The sequence below is a fragment of the Condylura cristata genome, unplaced genomic scaffold (genome assembly GCF_000260355.1).
Source record: "Condylura cristata isolate star-nosed mole 26May11 unplaced genomic scaffold, ConCri1.0 scaffold00017, whole genome shotgun sequence".
Lineage (NCBI taxonomy): Eukaryota > Metazoa > Chordata > Mammalia > Eulipotyphla > Talpidae > Condylura > Condylura cristata.
This window is the reverse complement of record NW_004567118.1, coordinates 41,965,635-41,989,208: the sequence shown is the minus strand read 5'-3', so window position 1 is coordinate 41,989,208 and position 23,574 is coordinate 41,965,635. Positions and strand designations below refer to the sequence as shown.

The 23,574-nt window shown below is 39.0% G+C and overlaps 1 protein-coding gene across 3 annotated transcripts in view; it reads right to left on the bottom strand.

Annotated features, from left to right (window-relative positions):
* Positions 1 to 23,546, bottom strand: part of CDC14B (cell division cycle 14B) — a 98,340-nt gene extending 74,794 nt beyond the window's left edge. For all 3 annotated transcript variants that reach the window (XM_012726673.1, XM_012726672.1, XM_004684909.2), the window contains exon 1: positions 23,390 to 23,546. In XM_012726673.1, coding sequence (XP_012582127.1) covers positions 23,390 to 23,546 — 157 coding nt within the window. The remainder of the gene's footprint in view (positions 1 to 23,389) is intronic.
* Positions 23,547 to 23,574: the final 28 nt, after the last annotated feature.

Genomic DNA, 23,574 nt, shown 5'->3' with positions numbered 1-23,574 from the left:
ATTGACTGAAAAGTTTCTAAGTTAATAAACTCTACAAATCCACAGGCCTAATGAATGCCAAGAGCAAGAAACATGAAGGAAATCACAGCATTATCAAATTTCCCAAAACCAGTAATAAAGAGAAATCTTAAAGGCAGACAAAGGAGAAAGTATGTACCACATACAGGAGACAGAAAGATAAGGCTATTGGATTTCTTGTTGGAACCAAAACAAATAAAATAGCAGAGTAGCATCCTTAAAGTCCTGAAAGAAAATGCCAACTGTAAATTCTATATTAAGCAAAAAATCTCTCAAAAGCAATGGTATTCTTAGACATTCAAAAAAAGAATAAAGGTTTATTTACTAGCTTAGCATACACTGTAAGAAATGTTAAAAAAAAAAAACAAAAAACCTTTTTAGGCTGGAGGGAAATGATACCAATTGCAAAAATGAATCTGTACAGGAATGAAGGGTACAGAAAGGATAACCACACGAACAAATACATAAGATTTGGTTTGTTTTTAAAAGATTTATTTATTTATGCACACAGAACTGGGGTACAGGCCAGAGATGGAGGGGCGGCGAGAGAATTCACCAAAGACAGAGTGGGGAGCAGTACAGTCAGATCACTGAAGTACACTGCTGAGGGGAGCAGCGGGCAGGCCAGGAGAGGGCTGCCGCGCCATGGGTCACCTCTGGGGCAGGTGGGGATCGAACTCATGCAGAAGGGGCTTTATAGCCTCTCAGTGCTGTGCTTTAACCTGCTGCACCACCAGGGAAGGCCCAAGATTTGTTTAACTGTTTTAAAAAGTGTTATTTTAACAAAAGTAACAACAATATGTGGTTATAATACATGCAAAATGCACTAAGGAAATAGCATAATACTAACACTAGAGAAATGGAAGAACACACATGAGAATTCCCAACTATTACATAAATCCAGAAGTCACAGAAAAACGATTAGCAGTTATAAACTTTGCATGACAAAACACCAAAACAATGAGAAAATTAAAAGGCAAATGACAAACAGAAAACATTTGTAAATCACAGATAATAATTTTACTAATAGAGCCCAAAGCACTGAAGTTGGAAAAAGCCAACCACTCAATAGAAAAATGAGCAAAGGTGTTGGTAGACAGTTTTCAGAAATTCAATCTGTGTTCATAAATGAAAGCTACACTGATCCGGTAACTTTCCCGTCAGAGTAGCAAAAAGCCAAGGTTGCAAATACTCTGACCATGGAAGGGAAAGGGTATCCTTTGTATCAAAATTGTAAGTATACAACCTCTCAGGCGACAATTCCCTTTTGAAGTCTCTCTCTACATGTATGTATATACATGTGAAGTAACATATGTAACAGGTTATTCAACACAGCATTACTCTTAGAAACTAAGACTGAATATAATCCAGACAAATACTAGTAAGTTTGACTGAAGATCTTATGTCCATGAAATTCTACTTATATAAGAGAGAGGGAGTTTAGTTTCTATGAAATAAATTTGAAAGATCTCCAAGATCACATCAATTCTATCTCAAATTTGTTTCATCAATTCTAATTTTTCTTAGTTGAACATCTTAGAAATTATGTCAGCTTCTTACAATCTGTGACCCACAATTATAATTGGCAGCATGTTTCCATTCTTAGACATTATTTAAAGTAATATTAACAATGAAATATTGTGTCAGTCCAGAACAAGAGGGCAAAAAGCAATGTGTATAATATACTTTCAGTCAAAAAAGAACCTTATATTACCTTATATTAAGTCCAGAACAAGCGACAAAAAACAATGTGTATAATATACTTTTAGTCAAAAAAGTATAGTGAACCTGGAGCAGAAAAAGATTTGTGGAAAAACCCAGGGAAGTCCAACTAAGTTAACAGTTCACAGCAATGCAGGCTTCTTAGGTTTATCCAATGCACTCTGGTATTATAAAGTTACAAACAGGGGAAACAGGTGAGGTTGATATTCCAGAGCTCTCCTTATAATCTTAGCAACTTTTCCATAAATTTTAAATTACTTTAAAATAAAAAGGTCACAACAATTTTTAAAGTAATTTATATTTTATGTAAACATACTTTATAGGCTTTCTTAGAAAACCTAAGAAGCCAGAGGCCTCCCTGGTGGTGCAAGGCCACTGCCCCACATAGCACAGCAGACCTCTCCTGTCACCTGTTGCTCCCTTCAGCAGTGTTCTTCAGTAGATCTGTCTCTTCTGTCCCCACTGTCTAGTGAATCCTCTCACCCCCTGCACCTCTGCCCTACAGCCTATAACTCCTGCATGCATAAATTAATAAATCTTTAAGAAAAAAGAAAACCTGAGATACCAAGCAAAGCCTCTAAGGGAAGAACAAGGTAGGAAGAACTAGACAAGTATGGACAGAATCTGATGGACACTGCTCACTGTACATCTGTTTCAGAGCAGTATCACTGTATTTATTCACTCAAAATATCAGGTTTAAAATTATTTTTAAAAGTATATGGTGGTGCAGCGGGTTAAAGCACAGTACTATGAAGCTAAAGCCATTTCAGCATGAATTCGAGCCCCTCCCCCCAGGTGATCCACATGGTGCAGCAGGCTCTCCTGACCCACCCGCTGCTCCCCTCAGCAGTGTACTTCGTCAGTCAGCCTGTTCTGCTCCCCACTCTGTCTCTGGAGCACTTCTGGCCTGTACCCCAGTTCTGTATGAATAAATAAATCTTTAAAAAAAAAAAAAAGTACATGGGGTTCTCCCTGATGGCACAATATGTTAAAGCACAGCACTAGTGAGCTAGCCAGAGCTGCTTCGGTATGAATTCGATCCCTGTCCAGGGAGGTGACCCATATGGTGCAGCAGAGCTCTCCTTTCTTGCTCACTGCTCCCCTCAACAGTGTACTTTGTTAATCTGCTTGTTCTGGTTCCTACTTGTCTCTAGTGAATACTCTCACTGCCCCTGTACCACAGCTCTGTATGCATAAATAAACAAATCTTTTTTTTTAAGTACTTTATGAAGGGATTAAGGGGATGAAGAGGAGCTATCCTAAATAGAGCTTGTATTTATGAGCCTAGACACCATCACAGGAATCTAAGGTTTAGCTGTGGAAAGTGTCTACAACCCCAACATTTTCCAGTTAATTTTATGCAAATTTATAAAATAAATACATCATTATATATTCATAGAATGGAAGAGATAAATGTATTTATTTATAATAGTAAGTTTCCACTATAAAATATGAAGTGAAAAAAAGTATAGTATTTAACTATAGCTTTATTGCACATAAAAAGAAGTTTCTCTATAGAGAATTTATGTACATAGATATGCAATGAGCAATCTCAATACAAGATTAAATGTGGTAGTCATTAATGCTTTTCAAATATTCCTGCCTCCCTGCCTAAGAGGCACATTCCTGCCCTTTGGGTTTAGGTAGAAGTATATGATTAATTCTGCACAGCAAACTATAAGTGAAATGGGCATTTAATGTTGGAGCAACACCCTCCACAGCTTTCTTCTTCCTCTGGCACAGTGACCAGCAACATTCAGGCTGACTGTGGCTCATCAGCCCAGGTCCCCTGCAAGCAATTACAATATGCAGAACCCCCTGCTGACGCACAGGGGATGTGAAATAGAAATAAGAATAAAACCGCTGAAGCTGCTAAGATCTGAGGGGTTTGTTAGTATAGTGTAACCAAATCTAAATTAACCGATAGAGAAAATAGGATCACCCATCATTCTTTCCTCGTGAGTTTTCCTTTTTATAAATAATAATCACCTATATCTTTGATACTTTATTTAGGGATGACACAGATCTTAGCACCAAACACAGACAGTGACAAACCAGAGGCTAGTAACATCACATCTCAAGCTACAGACGCTTGCTTGCAAGCAGCGTCTGCTACTATCTCCCTCAGCAATCTTTGTTCTAATTCTGTGCTCATGGAGCAATCGAAGAGCAGTGGAAAAAGCAAAGGACAGAACAGTGGAAGTAATGTGCTGTAATCTGCACAAGAGGGTACAAACATACCTACATACATTGGCAAGTACATCGAAAATCTCGGCTAAGACAGAGTTTTGGTGATGTCGATCCTAAAGAGGAAAAACAGGTAGCTAGGTAACAGGGAAAAGGGGGATCTTATACTGTGCTTGTTTACATTTTTATATATTTTAAATTTTGAACAATGCACATGCATTATCAAAAAAAATAAGATGACTAAGGGGGAAAAAATATCAAGGTGAAGGAGTATGCTGAACGCTGTTTCAAAATCAAATTTCAAAATCAAGAAAGCCTAATAAGGAACCCACGTCATGAATACACTTCAGAAACATGGAATCTAATGAAAGGGTGAAAAAGACCACTAGCATTACTATTTAGATAAACTCTGAAAGCTGCCCACTGATATTCAAGATGAAGAAAATTATTCCTACAGCCTCCGAAGTCAAGGCTTTTATTATTGAAACCTAATCTCACATGAAAGCTTTAGCATTGTTAAATTCCACCTCTTACAAGATTAGCAGTATGACTTATTTTTTCCTGCAACTAAGAACAATAAATTGAATTACTGCTTCCAAAGAAAAATGAAAAGGACAGTGTGCAAGGCTTTAATAATAAGAGCATCCCAGAAGGTAGAAAAACAGCACTTACAGTACACATGCTAAGCTATGATCTCTCTCCTTTGTACCTGTGTAACATTTTGTGCATGCATATGATGCACAGAAATAAACTATTCAGCAATAAAACCGTTGCTTTATCTATCTTGAAATTCCAGACTACCTAACACTTGCTAGCTAGCTTTATTAGAAATAAAGATGTCAGGTGGTCCACCACGCATGCGCATACAAACACCGTCCAGCTGGTAACCAGGAGTCATAGAAATGGAACTAGCAGGAATCCACTCTCCACGGAGACCAGCCCTGGTGTTCCACACTGGCACTGGGTCAGTTGTGCCAGTCACTTCACATTCACTGAAATCAAGATTTGTTTCTGGGCACAATACTTAACAATTGCAGCCTTTCTTTCTGGGCCTTCTGGCCTCTGGGGTTCATTTTGGTCATGCTCCTATCATTCAAAATTACCACTCTCACCTCTGAGTCACACTGGTGTACTAATCGTAGCCCACTCCACGTTCACTGTTCTATATTAGTTCCTAAATTTCCTCTGTGGGATCAAACTCCAGTTAGCACCATAGTAATTTGCTTGATAATGAACCATGTATGGCCTGCCCTTCCAGACTATCTTATTTCCCCACTTCCCTTTGAGAGCTTGCTAGTATCAGCCCCCAAAGAAATACTTGTATTAGAGTCCTTGACTCAGTCAGTTCTGGGGGAACCCAAAACAAAATACTGACTACAGTTTCAGAGATCTATTTATTCTTTGCAAAACATTTCAAGGACAATATAATTACACAAGCAGCACTCCACAGGGTTATGCTAAATGGAGTGTGTAATTGGCACACAAAAACTGGCATTATTAAGAAATTGCTGTTGTAACATGAAATAACAAAATTTAGCAATGCTACCCATAAATCATTATGTTTGAATAACATATGCTGTCTGAAATAAATTTTAAATGGATCTTAACCTGAAACTTCGGTTTCAAAAAAGTCCACATTAATCAATTAGCCTTCAGGATATTCTATTTTTGTTTTGTAAAGTCCCAAATGTGCCATATTAGGATGAAGCTGAGTTTTTACTAGTGAACATAAAATATTATATACAGATGTTAATTTGTACTGATGCACACCTGAGACCTACATAATGTTACAATGCAGTGTTACTTCAATTAAAAAAAAAAAGAAAAAAGATTCTTCCAGCACTTTTGTTGAAAATGGTTATCTTCTGAATCCAACCTGTTTTAAGCTCTAAAAACATATTTAATCCAGCCCTCCTTGGTGGCGCAGTGGGCTAAAAAACAGCACTACGAAGCTATTGCAGCCACTGCAGCACTAGTTCAATCCCAGGCCCAGGAGGTGACCCACATGGCGTGGCAGACCTCTCCAGACCCACCCACTGCTACCCTCGGCAATGTACTTATCAATCTGCCTGTTCTGCTCCCCACTCTGTCTCTGGTGAATCCTCTCACCCCTGCACCTCTGGCCTGTACCCCAGTTCTGTATGCATAAATAAATAAATCTTTAAATATATATACATGTATGTATATATGTACATATATATATTTAATCCAAATATTCTGAACATGTCCAAATAAAGAAAGGATGCTTTCAGGTTTATATTATCTTTATAGCAAACCTGAGACAGATTTCATTCAAGTGTTTGCTTCCGTTTTGGAACAAAGTTATGATTTAATTTATGCTAACTGTTACTTGTCTTGATGCTTGTTGACAAGCACACCATGGGACAATCAGCAAAGAAATTCAGAAGGTATTGCCCCATGCCAGAGTACAGTCCACTCCCAGTCCCAGCAACCAACCCCACCACACCCCCCAACAGCCATCAAGACTGAGTGGAAAGTAAGATGATTTTTTAAAGTAGAGTTAAAGCATCCTTTGCAAGGATGTCACTCATTCGGACGAATTCATCTTTGAGTATCCATAACAATCACAGATTACTTCTCTATAGGAGATATAGGTATAAAAAGATATAAAGCTATAATCACCCAGAGTTCCACATGCTTGTGTCAGATTCGGGAGACAGGTCGTGTCTGGAATCTCTATTGAAGCTCTTATAGCAGCCATAATAAGGAAGAGACTATAAATATACTCAAACATATCCTGAGTGAACTTGTGCTTCAAATTCTTCCAGTCACAATAGTTTAAAATTAAAACATATTAATAGTGGAGTTGAAACCCAACCTCATTGTTTGCTTAGGTAAATTCTAAGCTTTCTTGACAGTTTATTGTCAAAAAGAAAAGAAATGCATGTTAAAATGCTTCAATTTCATTTATTAAGTGCTTCCAACAAGCTATCTAGTAACAGGATTAAAATAAAAAATTCCAAGAGCAGATTAAGAAAAGCTCCCAAAAATGTAAAACCATGTTAATTCTGTTACACACTCATGTTGAGGCAATTCTTCCTTCACACCTATAAAAGAATGTAAAACGCTGAAAAGCATTTTAGCTCAAGTCATACGCACACCAAATTTAGTTCCTCAAATATTTAGCAATCTTCACCTTTAGTATCTTCAATTTAAGAAGCATACTTAGTTTAAAAGGTGCTCTGTATTTATTTCTTACCAATAAGTAAGATATTAAGATGAAGCAAGGTATATCTCATTTTAAATTATATCTTTTTGGATATTTGGAGGTTCAAATCAGAAATATAGAATTAATTGTAATGCAGAACTTTCACTTTGACTGTTTTAGCAGAGACAGGATTTTCAGCATTTGTTTTCTATATTTTGATATGTATACATTATACATATTTGTATACATACATACCAAAATGAAGGGTTTTTTCCCCCTTTATTTCTTTTAAAGGTTAACACACATATACACCCCCACAGGGGAAAAAAAGACATCCTAAGACAGATCATTTTCAATACATGTTGAAAAAAGTACTTCACTTTGTGTAAGAATTATCAAGTGACATTTCCATCACAAAACTTTCTCAAACTGACATTGTTTAAACAAAGAAAAGAGCAGAATTACATAATGACTGATTCCTTTTCCCTGTCTTTATGGAAATGAAGACTTATGAGTCTCTTCCCCCTCAATCTTTCAGGGGTAAGGAACACACGACAGTCTTCACATTCATACTTCCTTTTCTCAGTCAAACTTGGCCCAATCCTTTGCTCAAAGTAGCTGCTCAATAAATATTTGTTGAATGGATACACTAATTCCACAGCACAATTCATACAAATACAAATGGCTATAAATTAGCAAAATGCTGGGAATGATTCAGCAGAAATGGCCCTAAAATAGAGGACTGTGCGGAATTCAGAATTTATAATGCTATTATAGCATTATGGATTGGTTATAAAAAGATCAATGTCATAAATAACGTAGCAGTGCCAAGAAAGTAATTTTACTTTCAAATGAGAACTTGAAGGAATAATAAATATCACTGACATCAAGAACAAAATGTTTTTGTTTTTCTCTTGTGCAAAGTACATTGCCAACTAAGTTTTAATGATTATAAAAGTGAACTACCTGAGAAATTAAGTAATATTAAGCAATTAGTAAATTTAAATTTTACCCAACCCAACTTTCTCAGCTTTTTAGATGCAAAGACAATGGACCAAATCTTTGAACTGACTAGTGTATAAAGCACTCTTACAAGAAGTAGCCCTCTATCACATAAAAGATACCAAGAATTAAAGGAGGTAAATTTTTAAAAGGATAAAAAAGGCAGTAATTTTTTTAATTGGAAGAAAGTGTGTACAGAGAGAGAGACAGAGAGAAAGAAAACGCTTCAGGTTTGTTCTTTGGATAATTGGCCTTAGTAGAGGAATTTAAAAAATCAAAGGGAATCATAATAGTTCAAAACATTTTTTAAAAATGTAATACAAAAGAGCTTCCCTGTTGCAGAAGTTTAAGTTCACATTTCATGACTTCCCTCTTGCTAACAACACAGTAACAATATATTAACCTGTCCATTAGCAAAGAAATGCTAAAAAGAACTATGTTACCTGGGGAGGGGGGAAATGTAGTAGGAAGAATCAAGAATACCTTTTATAGTTATAAGAACTCATTCTAAGTATTCTTTCAGCAAAAGTCTATAAAAGTGAGAGTTAAACAGAAAAACTTTAATTTTATCAAAAATAACTAAAATCCCGGGCCCTCCCTGGTAGTGCAGCAGGTTAAAGCACAGCATTGAGAAGCTAAAGCCACTTCCGCATGAGTTCGATTCCCGCCTGCCCCAGAGGTGACCACATGGCGTAGCAGACCTCTCCTGACCTGCCCTCTGCTTCCCTCAGCAGTGTGCTTCCTCCATCTGCCTGTTTTGCTCCCCACTCTGTCTCTGGTGAAGCCTCTCACAGCCCCTGAGCCTCTGGCCTGTACCCCAGTTCTGTATGCATAAATAAATAAATCTTTAAAAATAATAACTAAAATCCTAAATACAATATTCATAATTCGATCAATACAAATATCATAGAAACTACTTTCAAGATTATTTACACACAGAAAGCAACACATACGAAGAAGACAAATTTCAACTGAAGTTGTAAATGTACAAAAAATACAATTAGAGAAAACTGTCTTCTGCTACCTAACACTAAATTTAAGACAAGCAAACAGGAACAGACGGAACCAAGAATCACAACAGATTATATCTACAGTTTTAAAATCAGAAAGAACTGCAAAGTAGAGGCAATGATCTGAATACCTTTGTTGGAGCAGTATCCATGAAAAGCTATAGAGAAAAAGAGAAAAAGAAGGGCGTAAAACTTTCATATAAACTAGAAAACTCAGATGAGATGTACACATTCTAGTTAAATATTCTTTGTATTCAGGGAGTTAGTTAACACCAAGTTTACTTGGATAATGTTTTCTATGGTAATCCCTGCCTAAATCAGCACTTCTTACAAAATTAGAAATTATGTGACTAATCTTAGAAGCAAAAACTTAAATAACATAAAGAAACAACACTTTGAAGATCATTAGCTCCGTCCGATTCTGTCTGATACATTTTTCTTTTGCCCAAAACCACCCCTGCATCTACTTACCTCACTCACATAGGTGCCTTCTAAACTGAGGAAACAGCTTTGAAATCTTCAGACAAACCATCTATCCATGTTTTCCATTTCAACTTAGAGATAATTATAAATTCTTTAACTAGGGTTAAAAATATCCCTCCTATTTTGCATTGTTAGATGAGCAAACCCTGAACCACTGGGTAACCATTATAGTCACCTAAAGGTGGAGCTTTCTGGATTCCACCCCCAGATGCCCTGCACAGCTGTTGAGACTTTAGAAATACCAGGCAGTGTTGCCCACTCTCTTTACAAGCCACTTCCATTTGCACTGTGGTCTGTGCTTAGTGGACACTAGCTGCTGGTCAGACAGACAGCATCTTGCCACAAATAACCAATAAATACCCTTTCCTTTGTCTCTCTCTCAGCTCTCCCTTTCGCTCACTCCCTATGTAAATAAACCCATGTTATTTCTGTATGTCTGCTTCTGGGTCTATACTCTAAAGTGCACAGAGAAGGACTCACAAGTTGCCATTCCCTTTCCTCCCAGGATTGCCCCAGTTCAGCCTGCTCTCTGGTTGGCCAGCCCAGGCTCATTCCTCATGTTGGCCACCATAAGCACAGAAGCAATGCTGGACACGTGGCAGCATTTTTCTGTCTCTAATTTACAAGAGTTTGGTTTTACTTTACTTCAGTAAAGTTCTCTCTGAATGCTTTGATTCAGACATGGATTCAAGCCATTCCTTTAGGTAGTTTTTCAGGTTTTGATTTGGGTGACCTGTCTGTTATATGGTAGTTGATTTAGAACTTAGGGGAATTCCTGTGAGTATATGCATGGGGCTTGTTTTCAACCTCTGGTTTAGGACTTGTTCTTCTGGGGAGCTTCTCAGGTGTGTGTATGCATACTCTACAACTTTGTCTTTGGTTCAAGAGGAGGTGAGCCATCTACTCTGGATGAAAGTTTGCTGGGACAACTTTAGTTAACTGGAACGAGTTCCGTAGTCAATTAGAGGAACTTTATACTGTCCCTCTACAAACTACATTTGGAATAGTCAGGGGTCCATTTGATGAAGAGCAAATCAGGCTTCCCTTCACCTGTTAGCTGGAAAGGGGTAAGGTAGGAGAAGGACCACCACTTACTGGAGATTTGGAACCCACCAGTGAAGAATCTCTTCCAAGAGGCCAATGTCGCCCCTGGGAAGTTGCAGAGTCTCCACAGGTCCTGCTACCTTCAATTCCCCGGGCCACCACCACCCTCCCGCGGTAAGACAAGACTGGCTTTTCCATCTCTTTCCACACAAGGAACTCAATATGGACAAAGAAGCTACCCTGGGGTAGGACAATTCCCTCTCTCACCAGGTCCCCATAGAGAAACAGAATGATGAGGAACAACCTGCTAGACAAGGTCATATGCCCTTTTTCCACTGCTGCAATTTGAGAAGTTCCATCCCTTCCTATCAGCATTCTGCCTCCAGTTAGACTACTAGGACATAGAATCCACATTACAACATACTATTAAGATTAGATGAGCAAAGTATGGTTTTAGGGAAGGCTAATGAAGAGGCTTATTTTCTGCACCAGAATGATCCAGAACCCTAGAACTGGAAGGAGCCATCCCAATCTTAGAACCTAACAGGACCCCCTCCTATCCCCAATGATGGAAGGGGAATGGGAAGACTAGAGCACTGCAAGAGGTGATTATTAGCAGGACTAAGGAAGAGAATGCCTAAGGAAAAGAGTTTAGGTACAATATGAGATCTTCCATAAAAGACCAGTGAAGATCCATCTGAGTTTCTTAAAAGGATTATCAAACATCGTACCTACAGACATGAATTCAGACTCTACAGAGAAGGTTCAGATAATTAACATAACATTCGTTGTGCATACTCTGGAGGTTAGGGGAAAAATTAACCAAGTTAGAAGATGCCACAGAAATGAGTACTTCCTACTTGGTGAACACAGCCTTGAGAGTTTACAATGCAAAAGAAAGGTCTTAGGGTTCAACTGTTTAACTGTCTTCACTGAGAAAGAAGACAGGACAGGGTTTAGAATGAAGAGTGAATGGAGGTGGAGAGGAAGCAGGAGCAAAGCTTTAAGGAAGAATCAGTGTGCTAATTACAAAGAAGTGATTTTGGAAGGACAGATGTTTCAGGTTGGAAGCAAGAAAGAGGAGAAAGAATGAAAAAGCAAGAGGAAAGGAAAGGAAGCAGATGAGCACCTAAACTCGTATCCAAGGGTGGGGTTCAGGCAAAATATAGGGAATCAAGAAGCAGGGAGGGAGGAAAGGAGACAATCAGTAGTCTAGGGTGGGAGCTCAGATGAACAATAGAGAATTCCAGAAGTGCCACTCAACTGAAAAAGCCTATAATGATAACCCCTGGGAACCCTGAGTAATAACTCTCACTGCGGAGGACTAGTTGATTGATTTTTTTTTTTGTGGGAATGTTTCAATTTTAAATTCTAAAGCAGTTCTCAGCGACACCAGGAATGTCAATTCGGTTATACCAAAGTTCAACATGGCTTTCTATACATGAAAGAATGTCCAACCACAACCCCCATCACTACCACCATCACCCTGGCTATGACTTAATGCACAGATAGATTATTTTCTCATCCCAGGATCAGTCTGTACCTACAAGTACCCCCAGAACATGTTTTGAGATTCTAGATGATATTCACTCAGGATGCACTACTAAAAAGTGAAGTACAACCCCTCAAAATATACAAAAGAGTAAGTAAGTAAAGTGATTTGGGCTGATGGAACTCTGGAATGTAGCAAAAATGCAGATCCTTTAAAAAAAAAAAAAAGAATTGGTGTAAGTGAGCAAAGCCCTTAGGAGAAAGCAATCTCCTCTAAAAAGAAGGCACTGCACACAATTCTGCTAGTATTACAAAGGTTTCTCTAATCCAACCTCATTCGGACTTGCCACAACCCCTATAATATTCCAGTTTTACTGGCAAAGTAACTCCACAGAAGAAACTGCCATTTTGTTCAGGACCTGAAATTATCTAGGGCATACATTCAACCCTGCCAAATTTCTACTCTGTTGTCTGCCATCTACCTGGAGATTTTGGTTATTTTTCAATATTGGGCTTGAAAGCTGCTTTTATTGTGCATCCCAGTTAAAAGCTGGGGTTCAGCTTGTCTTTGCTTCTGAGCCCTGAGTCCAAAAACACACTGCAATATTGCTGGATTAAGACTTCTCCCACTATTTGGGGGAAATATTAGCCAGGGATATCAAGAAGGCCCCCTTAAAACAAAACATCCTGTTACAGCATGTGAATGATTTTACTACTAGTCAGCCCTGGCTATGATGCTTATCAGGAAAATACCATCTTGGATTTGAATCACTTGGGAGAATGCAGCTATAAGGAGTTGCTTCAGAATGCTCAGATATGCATGCTTCGGATTTGAGTTTAAGAAAGGCAAACAAAATCTCATGAATAAGAGGAACAGGTGACATCAGCTCTCAAAGTCTACAACAAGCAAGGGCAATTACCTGGATGGGGGCGGGAGGTTGGCTGAGTTTTACAGAATTTGGACACCCAATTTTGGTAATAACAAAACCTCTATATAAAGCTATTATTGGTTACGGAACTGTTGTTTGGACAAGTCTTTGATGAAACAAAGAATGAACTCAACATAAGACTAAGGGATGCCAGACCCCAGGAAATCTTTCTAACTTTTTATATTTGAGAGACAGGGAGTTGGCATGGAGTGCAAATATAATTATTAGGACCAGAAATGAAGACCACTGTAAACCTGTCCAAACAACTGCCCCTCTCCCTCAAGGGATGGCCAGTTATTTGTGGGTTACAGTTGCAACTTGTGACCTTCTACATGAAACAAATTTACCTGAGGTAAACCCATCATTCTGTTATGTGCCACACCTGGTTTTGACATTCGAACTGAAGGGTGGACTTTGGCTGATAACTGCTTGGTGATTAAGGAAATATGTTCTATTAGATAACCCTGGGAGTCACAAGCTCTTTAAATAAAACTACCTTGCTCTCAGTCAATGCAGTTCTCTAAGTTGGAATCTTAACCTGTAACTCTTTAGAGAATTTGAAAACGTACGTGGTAGTCAACCATGTTTGTCTGATCAAGTCCTACCAGATCCAGAGCAGGAACTGTTTACAGATGGGAGAAGTTTTACAGAACAGGACCACAGACACAGATTATGCAGTACACTACAGGAGCCAAAGCCTTCCCAGCAGGGATTCTGACACTGAAGGTCAAACTGATAGCTCTTAAGTAAGCCCTAGAACTCCATCTAGGTAAGTCGTAAACATCTACATGGACCCAAAATAGGCCTTCATGGTTTTGAATGCACACAGTGCCATATGAAAGGGAGTTCCTTATAGCCAGCATTGTAGAGATTAAACACCAACTAGAGATTACAGCCTTGAAGAAAACAGTAGCTGTGTCAGCAGTTGAAGAACAAAGCAATTCCAGCCACCAAAAGAATAGATCTGACATTGTAGCAGGCAACAGAACGGCAAACTATATGGCTAAGGCCACCACCTGTTCCACTCTCCAAGGGGAAACTAATATCTTTTGTAGAGTTATCTCTACTTGCCCCCAAGTATATGGATGAGGATGAGGAAAGGACTTATGAGAATGCTAGCCTCAACCATCACTCCACTTGGAACATAATATATTCCTTGTGGGTTGAATGAAAACTAAGCTATTTGTGTCTAACTGTTGTATGTCTCTATGTTTTCCCCGTTGTGCCTATTCTGATCTCAGAAAGATAAAAGTTATTGTAGACTCCACCTATAGCAATACTGAGTTCAAAATATAATGAAAACTGATCATAGTGCTTACAAAAAGCATAGTCTGGGACAATGATCGGTTAATGGGAACAAATTTGGAATTTAATAGTTTGGTTCAAAATATATGTTTTTAAAGTTATGGTACTAAGTGTAACTTCCCCCTGCCTTCTACCTGTGTCATCTGTGTTGTGTCAAGACTGCAAAGAGGAGGCAGCCCCAGGTGAACTGCTTAAGTCTTTAAATGTTGTTAAAATGGGATTTGGGAAAGAGGGGTTTAAAGATTGAATTCCAATTGTGGAATCAAAATAGTAAGTTAAGATTTGGCTGTCAGCATTGCTGACACTGATGAGTCTGATCAGAACTTTGATATCCTAAATTGTCACTGTTGGGTAATTATGATGTTTTCTCTAATATGACAAAATTTCTCAGAAATCTAAATTAGGAAAAATTGGTCTTCTTTTGCTTGACTGATAATAAATTTTATGGAACAGTAGCAGAGCTTGAGTACCCCATAAAATGTCCCCCCACCCCCCTTTTTTTTTTAAAGGAAAGACAATAGACAGGAGCCTATTCAGAGTTTAGCTGGTAAACTGGGTAAAATGCTTAATGGGAAGCATTGCCACTTGAGGAAAATGTTTAACCTTAGCATACATATACATGAATGTTAATACTGGTGTTCTTAAAACACTTAAATACCTGATATGTGCTGGTATAATATTGCTTGTCAATTCTGGTTGTTACTGTTCTATAATGTTGTTATGATATTAAGCAAATTTCCTTGTCAAATATGTTATCAGATTTTTAGTTTTCGTTATATCAGTTTTGACAATTGCAGAAATTTTTTCTGGAGAAATTAACAGGAAAAAGACATCAACAATATTTTTAAAATCCATGTTAACTTACAGAACTCAAGATTGAGACTCTGACATGAGACTGAATGGACTTGAAGAACAATACACACATTTAAAAAGTTTTTATATGAAATGTTATTTTCCTTTGTTTTGTTTTGATTCAAGAGAAATTTGTTTTAACTGTCCATGATTTACAACAACATTAAATTATATCTTGTGGGCAAAACTAAACTGCATTTTTTCTCTCCTCGATACCATCATAATAATGGAAAAATGGTAGTGCTATTATTATTCATGGTAATGCGTATCTATCAATAAGGAATTTTAATTCTTCTTCTTTTCCTTTTTGTTTCTTCTTAAATAGAGAATTGGAAGCATGGCTTATATTACCCCATCCTTGACAGGAATGACACAAGTCGCTTCTGTTTTGAGACTGAACAGCTAGAAGAGAGTCTGCCCCTTGTCTGTAGGTGCCGAGACCTTCCAGGAAAGTGGGGAAGCTCACCTCCACTGTCAGGCTTACACACCTAGGGAACAAATGTTGCAGGTGGAGCCTAATGAGACCATACCATCGCATGGCTTCTGAGGCCTGGAGAGGCTGAACGCTGAGAGTTCAATCTAAGGTCTCTCGTGGAACATTCCAAACAGCTAACAAAAATTCTGCTTGGTTATTTTTCCCTATGAGTTTAAGCAAAATACAATAGATCAAATGGATTGGATCTGGATATAGTTTACAAATACATTTTGTGGTACTTTTTTATAAAACTGGGAGGGAGAGAATAATTTTAATATTTAAATTTAAATTTAATATTTAAACACTTTTAATACACTTTTTGCCTTTCTTTTGACATGAACTGATTGCTTTCTAGAATTGGAGGATGACCTTCCACACACGTTATCCATTGCCTTGTTACTGATTAATAATTCCTTTGACTACACTGCAAACCCACAGAAAGCTGCCCTTTGAAGTTGCATTCCAGCATCCAGACATCTTTCATTACCACAGAAGTGGTGACAAAAATTGTTAGAAGACCAACCAGGGTATCTGAGGCTCACAGCTAATTTGATGGAATGGTGGAGCTTTCCAGAATGCACCCTCTGACTTCCAGAATGAAAGTTGCTGGGAACTAGAGGCAGGGTAGAGCTATCATGTGGTCTTTAAAAAACAGTTGGGCCACCCGCTTGATGTGCAACTTTCACTCTGCATCTCTGCTCAGCACACACCCTGCTGGTAACACAAGACAGCATCTCGCCTGCCACACGCAGCCAGTAGATTTTTCTGTTCCTTTTCCTTTCTCTCGGCGCTCCCTTTGCCTCACTCCCTATGCAAATAAACCCTTTTTATTTTTCTGTGTGTCTGCCTTTGGGTCTTGTCCTATATTCTGAGGGATGCAGGTGAAGACTTACAAACCACATCATTCCCCAGAGATTGCCCAATAACAGAGTGGGAAGGAAAACAAAAGTGATGGCTGAATTTTCTTCCCAGTGTTAAAAAAAAAAAAAAAATATTTCAAGATATAATTTCTTATTTATACTGTATTCCCAGTCCTTCCAAATAAATTGGGTGTCTGAGCTATACTTAATCATGAAAAAGACTTTTTAAAAGCAGCTTGATTTACCACAAAACAGAAAACAATATATCCTGTCTGACAATTATAGACACCATTGACAATCAAATATTTTTGCTCTGTGCAAAAAAAAAACCCTTCAAAACAGATTACTTAGACACAGTCATGCTTTAACCATTCTGAAAATTTATATTCTATCAATAAAGTGTTTCATGTATTTGTTTTATTTTGTATAATCTTCTACCTAAGGCTCTCCCATCACTAAGACACCTGCAATTTTACATTAAACAACAAACCCTTCAGTACAATAAAATTATATAATAGCCTGGCTTTGGCTTATTCTTCCTGTTATAAGGAATTTACAAGAGACACCATTCATGTTTTTCCCAAGACAGAAAAAGATTATCAAGATGGGGCCAGACCGTTTCCTTAGCTGGGGAAAATAGAGAGCCAGCTTCTTCTGGAGCATTTCTGCCCTGAAGATCACTTTTAGAAGCAGAGAGGAACACACTGCATTTTCTCTGTGCTGATTCACCGAACCTTTTGTGCAAGTACATGTGTGCGGAAATATTTGCTTCTGAGTTTGAAGCCCTTCCAACCATGACTGCCTATGACTGCTTGAGCATCCTGGCCTACCCCACTGCTGGGCACTTGAGAACACAGAGGAGGGACCTTTATTATGTTCTGTGTGTCTGTCCTTCATTTCATCATCCCAACAACTCTAAACTTTTTATTTTTCAAGGCTCCAAAAGGTTATTAATAATCTGGCTGTGTTCAATTCTTGTGTGGGCAGAAACTAGCTTTCTCCAATGTATTCATGCAAAACCATTAGAATTTGCTCCTCAAAAATTGCACAACCAAAATTTTTCTTCCCCAGACTTGAATCACAGAATCACAGCTATTCACTAGGTCTCCTTTAGACCCTTCAAGTTGTTTCCTCAATTAACAAGAAAGTATAGAACTCATGAGATCAGAGACTAACTCTAGCAGTGATTTATTTTTAGCATTTAAGAATAATAATAATAATAAAAAGCCTTGGCAGAGTAGGTATTCAGTACACATTTTTTAAATAAGTGAATTATCTGGAAAATTTGGGCCGTGATGACGGCCAATTTGGAAAACAGCGTGTGCTCTGGAAGACCTTAATTATCTTAGTTTGTTCATTTTCCCAAATCCACTAAGGAATTATTCATCTCTCTAAATTCAACTTTATAGACACTACTTACTGTGCACCTACAATGATGCATTTACTATCCCCTAAGTAGCACAAGATTAAAGAAGAGATGTTTCATGGTTATGTACAACTCTGGGAAGCAGCTTTAGCTGTCAGAAAGGATGAAAGTCAAATAGTCATAGCTTGCCCAAAAAGAAACTGCATCATTTTGGCCAAAATTATCTCTGGTTCTGTATTCTGTAGAGCCTGTTCTGTTCCCCACTGTCCCTGGTGAATTCTCTCAAGCCTCCTTCCACGCCTCCTGCAACTCTGGCCTACACCATGGTTATTGTATCCATAAAAAAATAAAAATAAATCTTAAAAAAATAATCTCTCATTTTGGATTCTTTGAAGGGCAGCATGGCCAACTATGAAAATTCTAGGTGATTTCCTGAAATTCTCTCAAAAAATAAAGCACTTTACAACAACTCAGAGATCCCCACTGGCAATCTCAGATATCCTAAGATATGCCAAGTATCCTAAAACTCTACCATAAAGTTTCATTCCAGCTTTTCCTCACCCAACAGGAACTGGAGAAACTCCTCTCCATTCCAAGGCCCAAAGAAGTTAGTGTGCACTGACTGGTAACTTCTGACATTTTAAAGTTAGTATTCCATTTTCCCATCCTCTTTTTGTATAGTCATTTTTTATGGCCATTGATGCAGTAACCCTCTCTGTGAACTGTGTGAAAATACCTAAGAAATTAAACTTAACACAGTAAAGTAGTAAGACATCATCAGAAGTTAAACTGTTGAATTAAGCAAGCACGTAAACCAAGGAAATAAACTTACAATATACACAAATCTAAGAGTAAAGATAGAAATAAGTCATGGGGAAAAAATGAATACTACACAGTTTGATAAACTGCAATTACTGAAACACGATAATCCACTCTACAAAACTCTTGACGAAAAAACAAATTTACTTCCTCCTTAAATCAGCACTCCCAGTAACAGCATACTTCTATCACTACAATAATAAACAAACATAACTATTTTGCATAGTAAGCATTCAATAAATACTTCTTGAGTTAATGTACAATTTTTCTGTCTAAGCAGTGTTTTAAATTTAATTTTATTTGATGACTATCACTACACCATTATAATCTGTGCATTTAAGTGACAGTCCTGATCATCTCCACTACAGCTTCACCAAAAAAATTATTTATTGTCATAGTAATAGTAAATTAGAGATGTTCTTTAAAAGGAGAACATCACAGCAAACACAAAATTTTACTTAAAACAAACCAGTTTTCTCTACCAGATTTTAAAACTTGAATAAATTGATATTCTATACTGACTGCTAAAGGTTATAAATGATCCAACAGAGATTATGCAGTAGTATTTGGTCTATAAAACATTTTCCTGTATTAATAAGGAGGAAAGGGAAAATGTATACTGCTATTTATGGAGGGCCCTGTTCAAGGAATGGTTAAAAAGATTTAGACCTCTAGTCTCAAGGAGGCACACATACACACATTTTGTAGTTTGGTATGTCTCCCTCCCTGTGCTTTGGCTAGTTCCAAATCTACTGAAAATCCTCTTTGCCTTCCTGTTCCTTCAGCTCCATTACTGACTAACAACTCATTCTAATCACATCATTACTATCTCTTTAGCATTAATGTAAAAGTGAAACATTCCCACTTGCTACTTGGCAAGTTATTTTTGGGGTCTGGAAATGCTATTACCATTAAATTACAGAGAAAAAAATCTGAGCATTCCTAAACCCCAAAAATAACCTTCCAAATCATACCAAATAGGGTTCTTCCACTTTTAGATAAGGGAAAACCAGTCCATTTTACACTCTGTGTATGACTTTTCCTTTGTACAGTGCACTGGAACTGTACCAGGAGTAAAGCCCAGGCAAAAATCCGTGCTACTGCATGTGACAATTAGAGATTGAGGGGATTCAGTGGGAATAAAATTCCCATCAGTCTGTTTCTAGTCAGATGAAGTGTGAGTGTAGCAAGGTGACTGGCTAGTCTTCTAAATAACAGTGACCACATAACTACAGAAACAAAAAACTGGCATTACACCTTCCAATGTTTAATGCACGCATGAAATGTCCTGGGCCTACATACAGATGTTCAACTTAAAATAGTTCACAACAAAAATGTCAAGGGTCTAAAGTAAATAATTTAAACGTATTTAAGGGCAGAGAAAGCAAAGGAAAAATACCGGATGGTTTCACTCATGGCAGGAGTATAAAGGACCAGGGGAGAAAATAATAATGATGAACAACTGTATACCAGAGACATTTTACCGGGGTGGAGTGGGGAATGAGATCAAAAACGGTGGGGGAGAGAGAAGTGCACTGAACTATGGTGATGGCACACGAGTAATTTGGTGATGGGAAGCCCACGGGGATTACAACTAAAATGGAAAAAGACACAAAATGATATAAAAATAAACTGTTGTATTATTTAAAAAATATATAAGAAGTTTTTAAAAAAGTATGTAAGGGCATAGTATAGGCAGAAGTGACAAGCATTAATTTTTACAGAACAAACACCAGAGCAAAGAAATCTTCACAATCCAATAACAAAGTCTTGATGAATATGTGAAATAATTGGTATAATAGGAGTGCTGGCAGAATGGTTGCTGTAAAGAGACTGGCAGAGCCTCAAAATGTTAAACATAGTTACCAAGTGGTCCAATAATTCTACTCCTAGGTGTATAACTGAAGGAATTGCAAGCATGTTTACATAGAAACTTGCATAGCATTATTCTTAAATCACCCAAAAGGCCACTGGAGAATGGATAAATCTACATATACTCTTACCTGTACTTTCAGTTCTCGTTTACACCACAGATACAGTCACACATGTGGATAGTAACTTGTGTGACTGAAGCCATTTACAAAAGGAACTGAAAAAATTCAGTGATTTATTTATTACCATTACATAAATCACAGTTCAGCTGTATAATACAATACCATGCAGTCATTAAAAAGAGAACTGTCGTTCTTACGTGGGTGATTTGGTGATGGGAAGCCCACGGGGATTACGACTGAGATGGAAAAAGGCACAAAATGATGTAAAAATAAGCTATTATATTATTTTTTAAAACGAGAGAGAACTGTTCTTGCTGTTATGGCACAATTTCAAGAAACTTAAATATGCACAGGAAATTAAAGGGAAAATTATCAGGAGAGCAAGACTGTATGCTTCTCCTTTGGTGAGGTTCAATTTTAAAATGTATATGCACTACTTTTAAATTAAGGGATAAAAGGAGGCAAAATCTGTTGATAGGATAGGACTAGGTTGCCATTTGCTGAGAGCAGGCCTCAGACCTTTCCAATAAACCCAATAAAAAATAATTTGCATCCTGCACCCAACGTTACTTCACTCTGTCCAGTATATTACAGTGAAACACTGATTTTCTATCATTTTTCCAGAAAGTTGAAGCTACCGAGAGACATTTGAAAAAATCTTAGGGCAAGCTGACTGCCATAATGCCCCCACAGGCATCTTAACACTGATGTTGAAACCTTCCATTATCTGGGCTTATAATCTAAATAACAGCATTTTAATATTATATAATGCACTAACTCTTCCCTCAATATTCTACTTAGTGATGTTTTCTGAATTTACTTCAGTGTTCCCTGCCTCACCAAAGCAAGCCACGCTGCATTTTTCTCTCCATGAAGGAGGCAGATTTATCACAATGACTGAGTCAAAAAAACTCCTTTTTGAATGTAGACAACCTAATTGTTCATTAATAAGATGCTCTCTAAATAGGTGATCAAACATATGTACACTTAAATATACATATGCTCGTCCACATTTTATACTTTAAAGCCATTATCTACTTTGACCTAAGTAATTATCAGAATCTAATGAAGCAGCTTTGCATGTACTAATACAAACATTCTGCTAATACTGTGGGGGGGGGGGGACCTGCAAAACAACAAGCTCCACACTACAGTGCCTGGGTATGGCAGAACACAGAGTTGTGTCGATTAACAAGAAATTTGGTGCTTAAATCGTCTCTGGGGAAAGACACCCGGTAACTGGGACCAACTTTTCACTGTGTACGCAAGTGTATCTTTAGAATTAAGATTTCTGACCTTGTAAGTACATTACTTGCCCTAAAATTAAATGCTACTAGACCGAGATCCCTTGAAAAGAGATGAATAAAAGGCCTAAGAAAAGTGTGGGTTCTTCACCTCAGCCCTCCTTGGTGGCACAGGTCTCTGCCTCCCAAGCGGACTTCACCTCCTTGGAGAGTCAAGAGTTAAGGCTGGACCCCGGCAGGCGCCAACCGGGGATCAGCGGCCACTTCCTCCGCTCGGTTCCCGAAGGCCATCCACCCCACGCTGAGGAACCTTCAGCTCTTCGCCCTACTCTCATCTTTGTGTAAAGACTCATCTCAGACTTAGCTTCCAGAACGTCCTTCAAGCTGGAAAATTTCGATAAAATTTCTGAGTTTGTCTGGACACTTTCTAATTCTCACCACGCCAGCTCACCTGGTTTAACCAAAACCTAAGGGTGAGAAACATGATAAACCCCCACACGCCGAGGTTACACTCCACGCCACGAAAACGACTGCAAATTCTCTCATAAGGTGTCGCCACATGCATCATATTTAATGCCTGCACTGTTTCGGTGTCAATCCTGGCAAAGCCAACAACGGCCAGGCTGAACTGAAAGCCTTCAAGAATTGTACGATCGACACTAATAATTAAAAACAACAGCTGGCAAAGGGCTGCCTTTCTACCTGTTCTAGCTGGCTGCAATTTCTCCAACGTGACAACTCTGGGCATTTAGCGTGCAGATCGGTTCCAAAGCCATCAACATTCCTTCCTTAAACGCTGGAAGGGATTATCCCCTAGGCGGTCTGGAGTGTGCTTTTGTGTAGGCACGGGGAGGGGCAATTATGCTAAGGAGCGGGGCAAGCCGGCTCCCAAGCAAGGATCTGGCTTCGGTGCCAGGCAGGGGAACGCCGCCCCAGGCGGGACTCCATTTCCTACTGAGCAGCCGAGCTTTGGCAATGCCAAACCAGGCGGCTCCGGGGCCGGCATGTTCAGCGCACTCGGGGAATCCTCAGGGGTGATTCAGAGGTTCAGACTCGCGTGAAGGCTAACCAAGCTCGCCATCCCTAGAAGCGATGTCACTGCAAACTTAGAAAAAGCCCGAGGCTCCGACCTGACGCCAGCAATTTAGAAAGGTGACCCTCGGCCCATCTCGCTCGCGTAGAAGGGTGCAAAACCGATAAAGTTACAGCTCGAAACAAGCCCAGATGGCAAGTCGGGGTAGTGGGGCGCTCCCAGGGTGCAGGGCACCTGAAGGGGGTGTGGTCCGCCGGGGCTGGGGGCAAGGGAGGCGTGTCAGCCGGGCTCGAGAGCGCCTCGACAGACCCGGTGAGTGGGCTGGGACCCCGCGCAGCGTGGCGCAGGTCCCGGGTGCCCCTCCCTGAGCTCTCTCGCCGGCTCACCGGTGATGTCCAGGTACAGGTCATCCTGCTCCAAGTCGTGCAGCTCCTGCGACGAGGAGCTGCGGCTCTTCTTCACGGTCGGCGAGGTCGACGAGCCGCGCCGCGAGCAGGGGGGCGCGGCGGCCCAGCTCTGCCGCCGCTCGCTCTTCCGCTTCATGGAGGCGGCCGCGGCCCGTCAGGGGGCC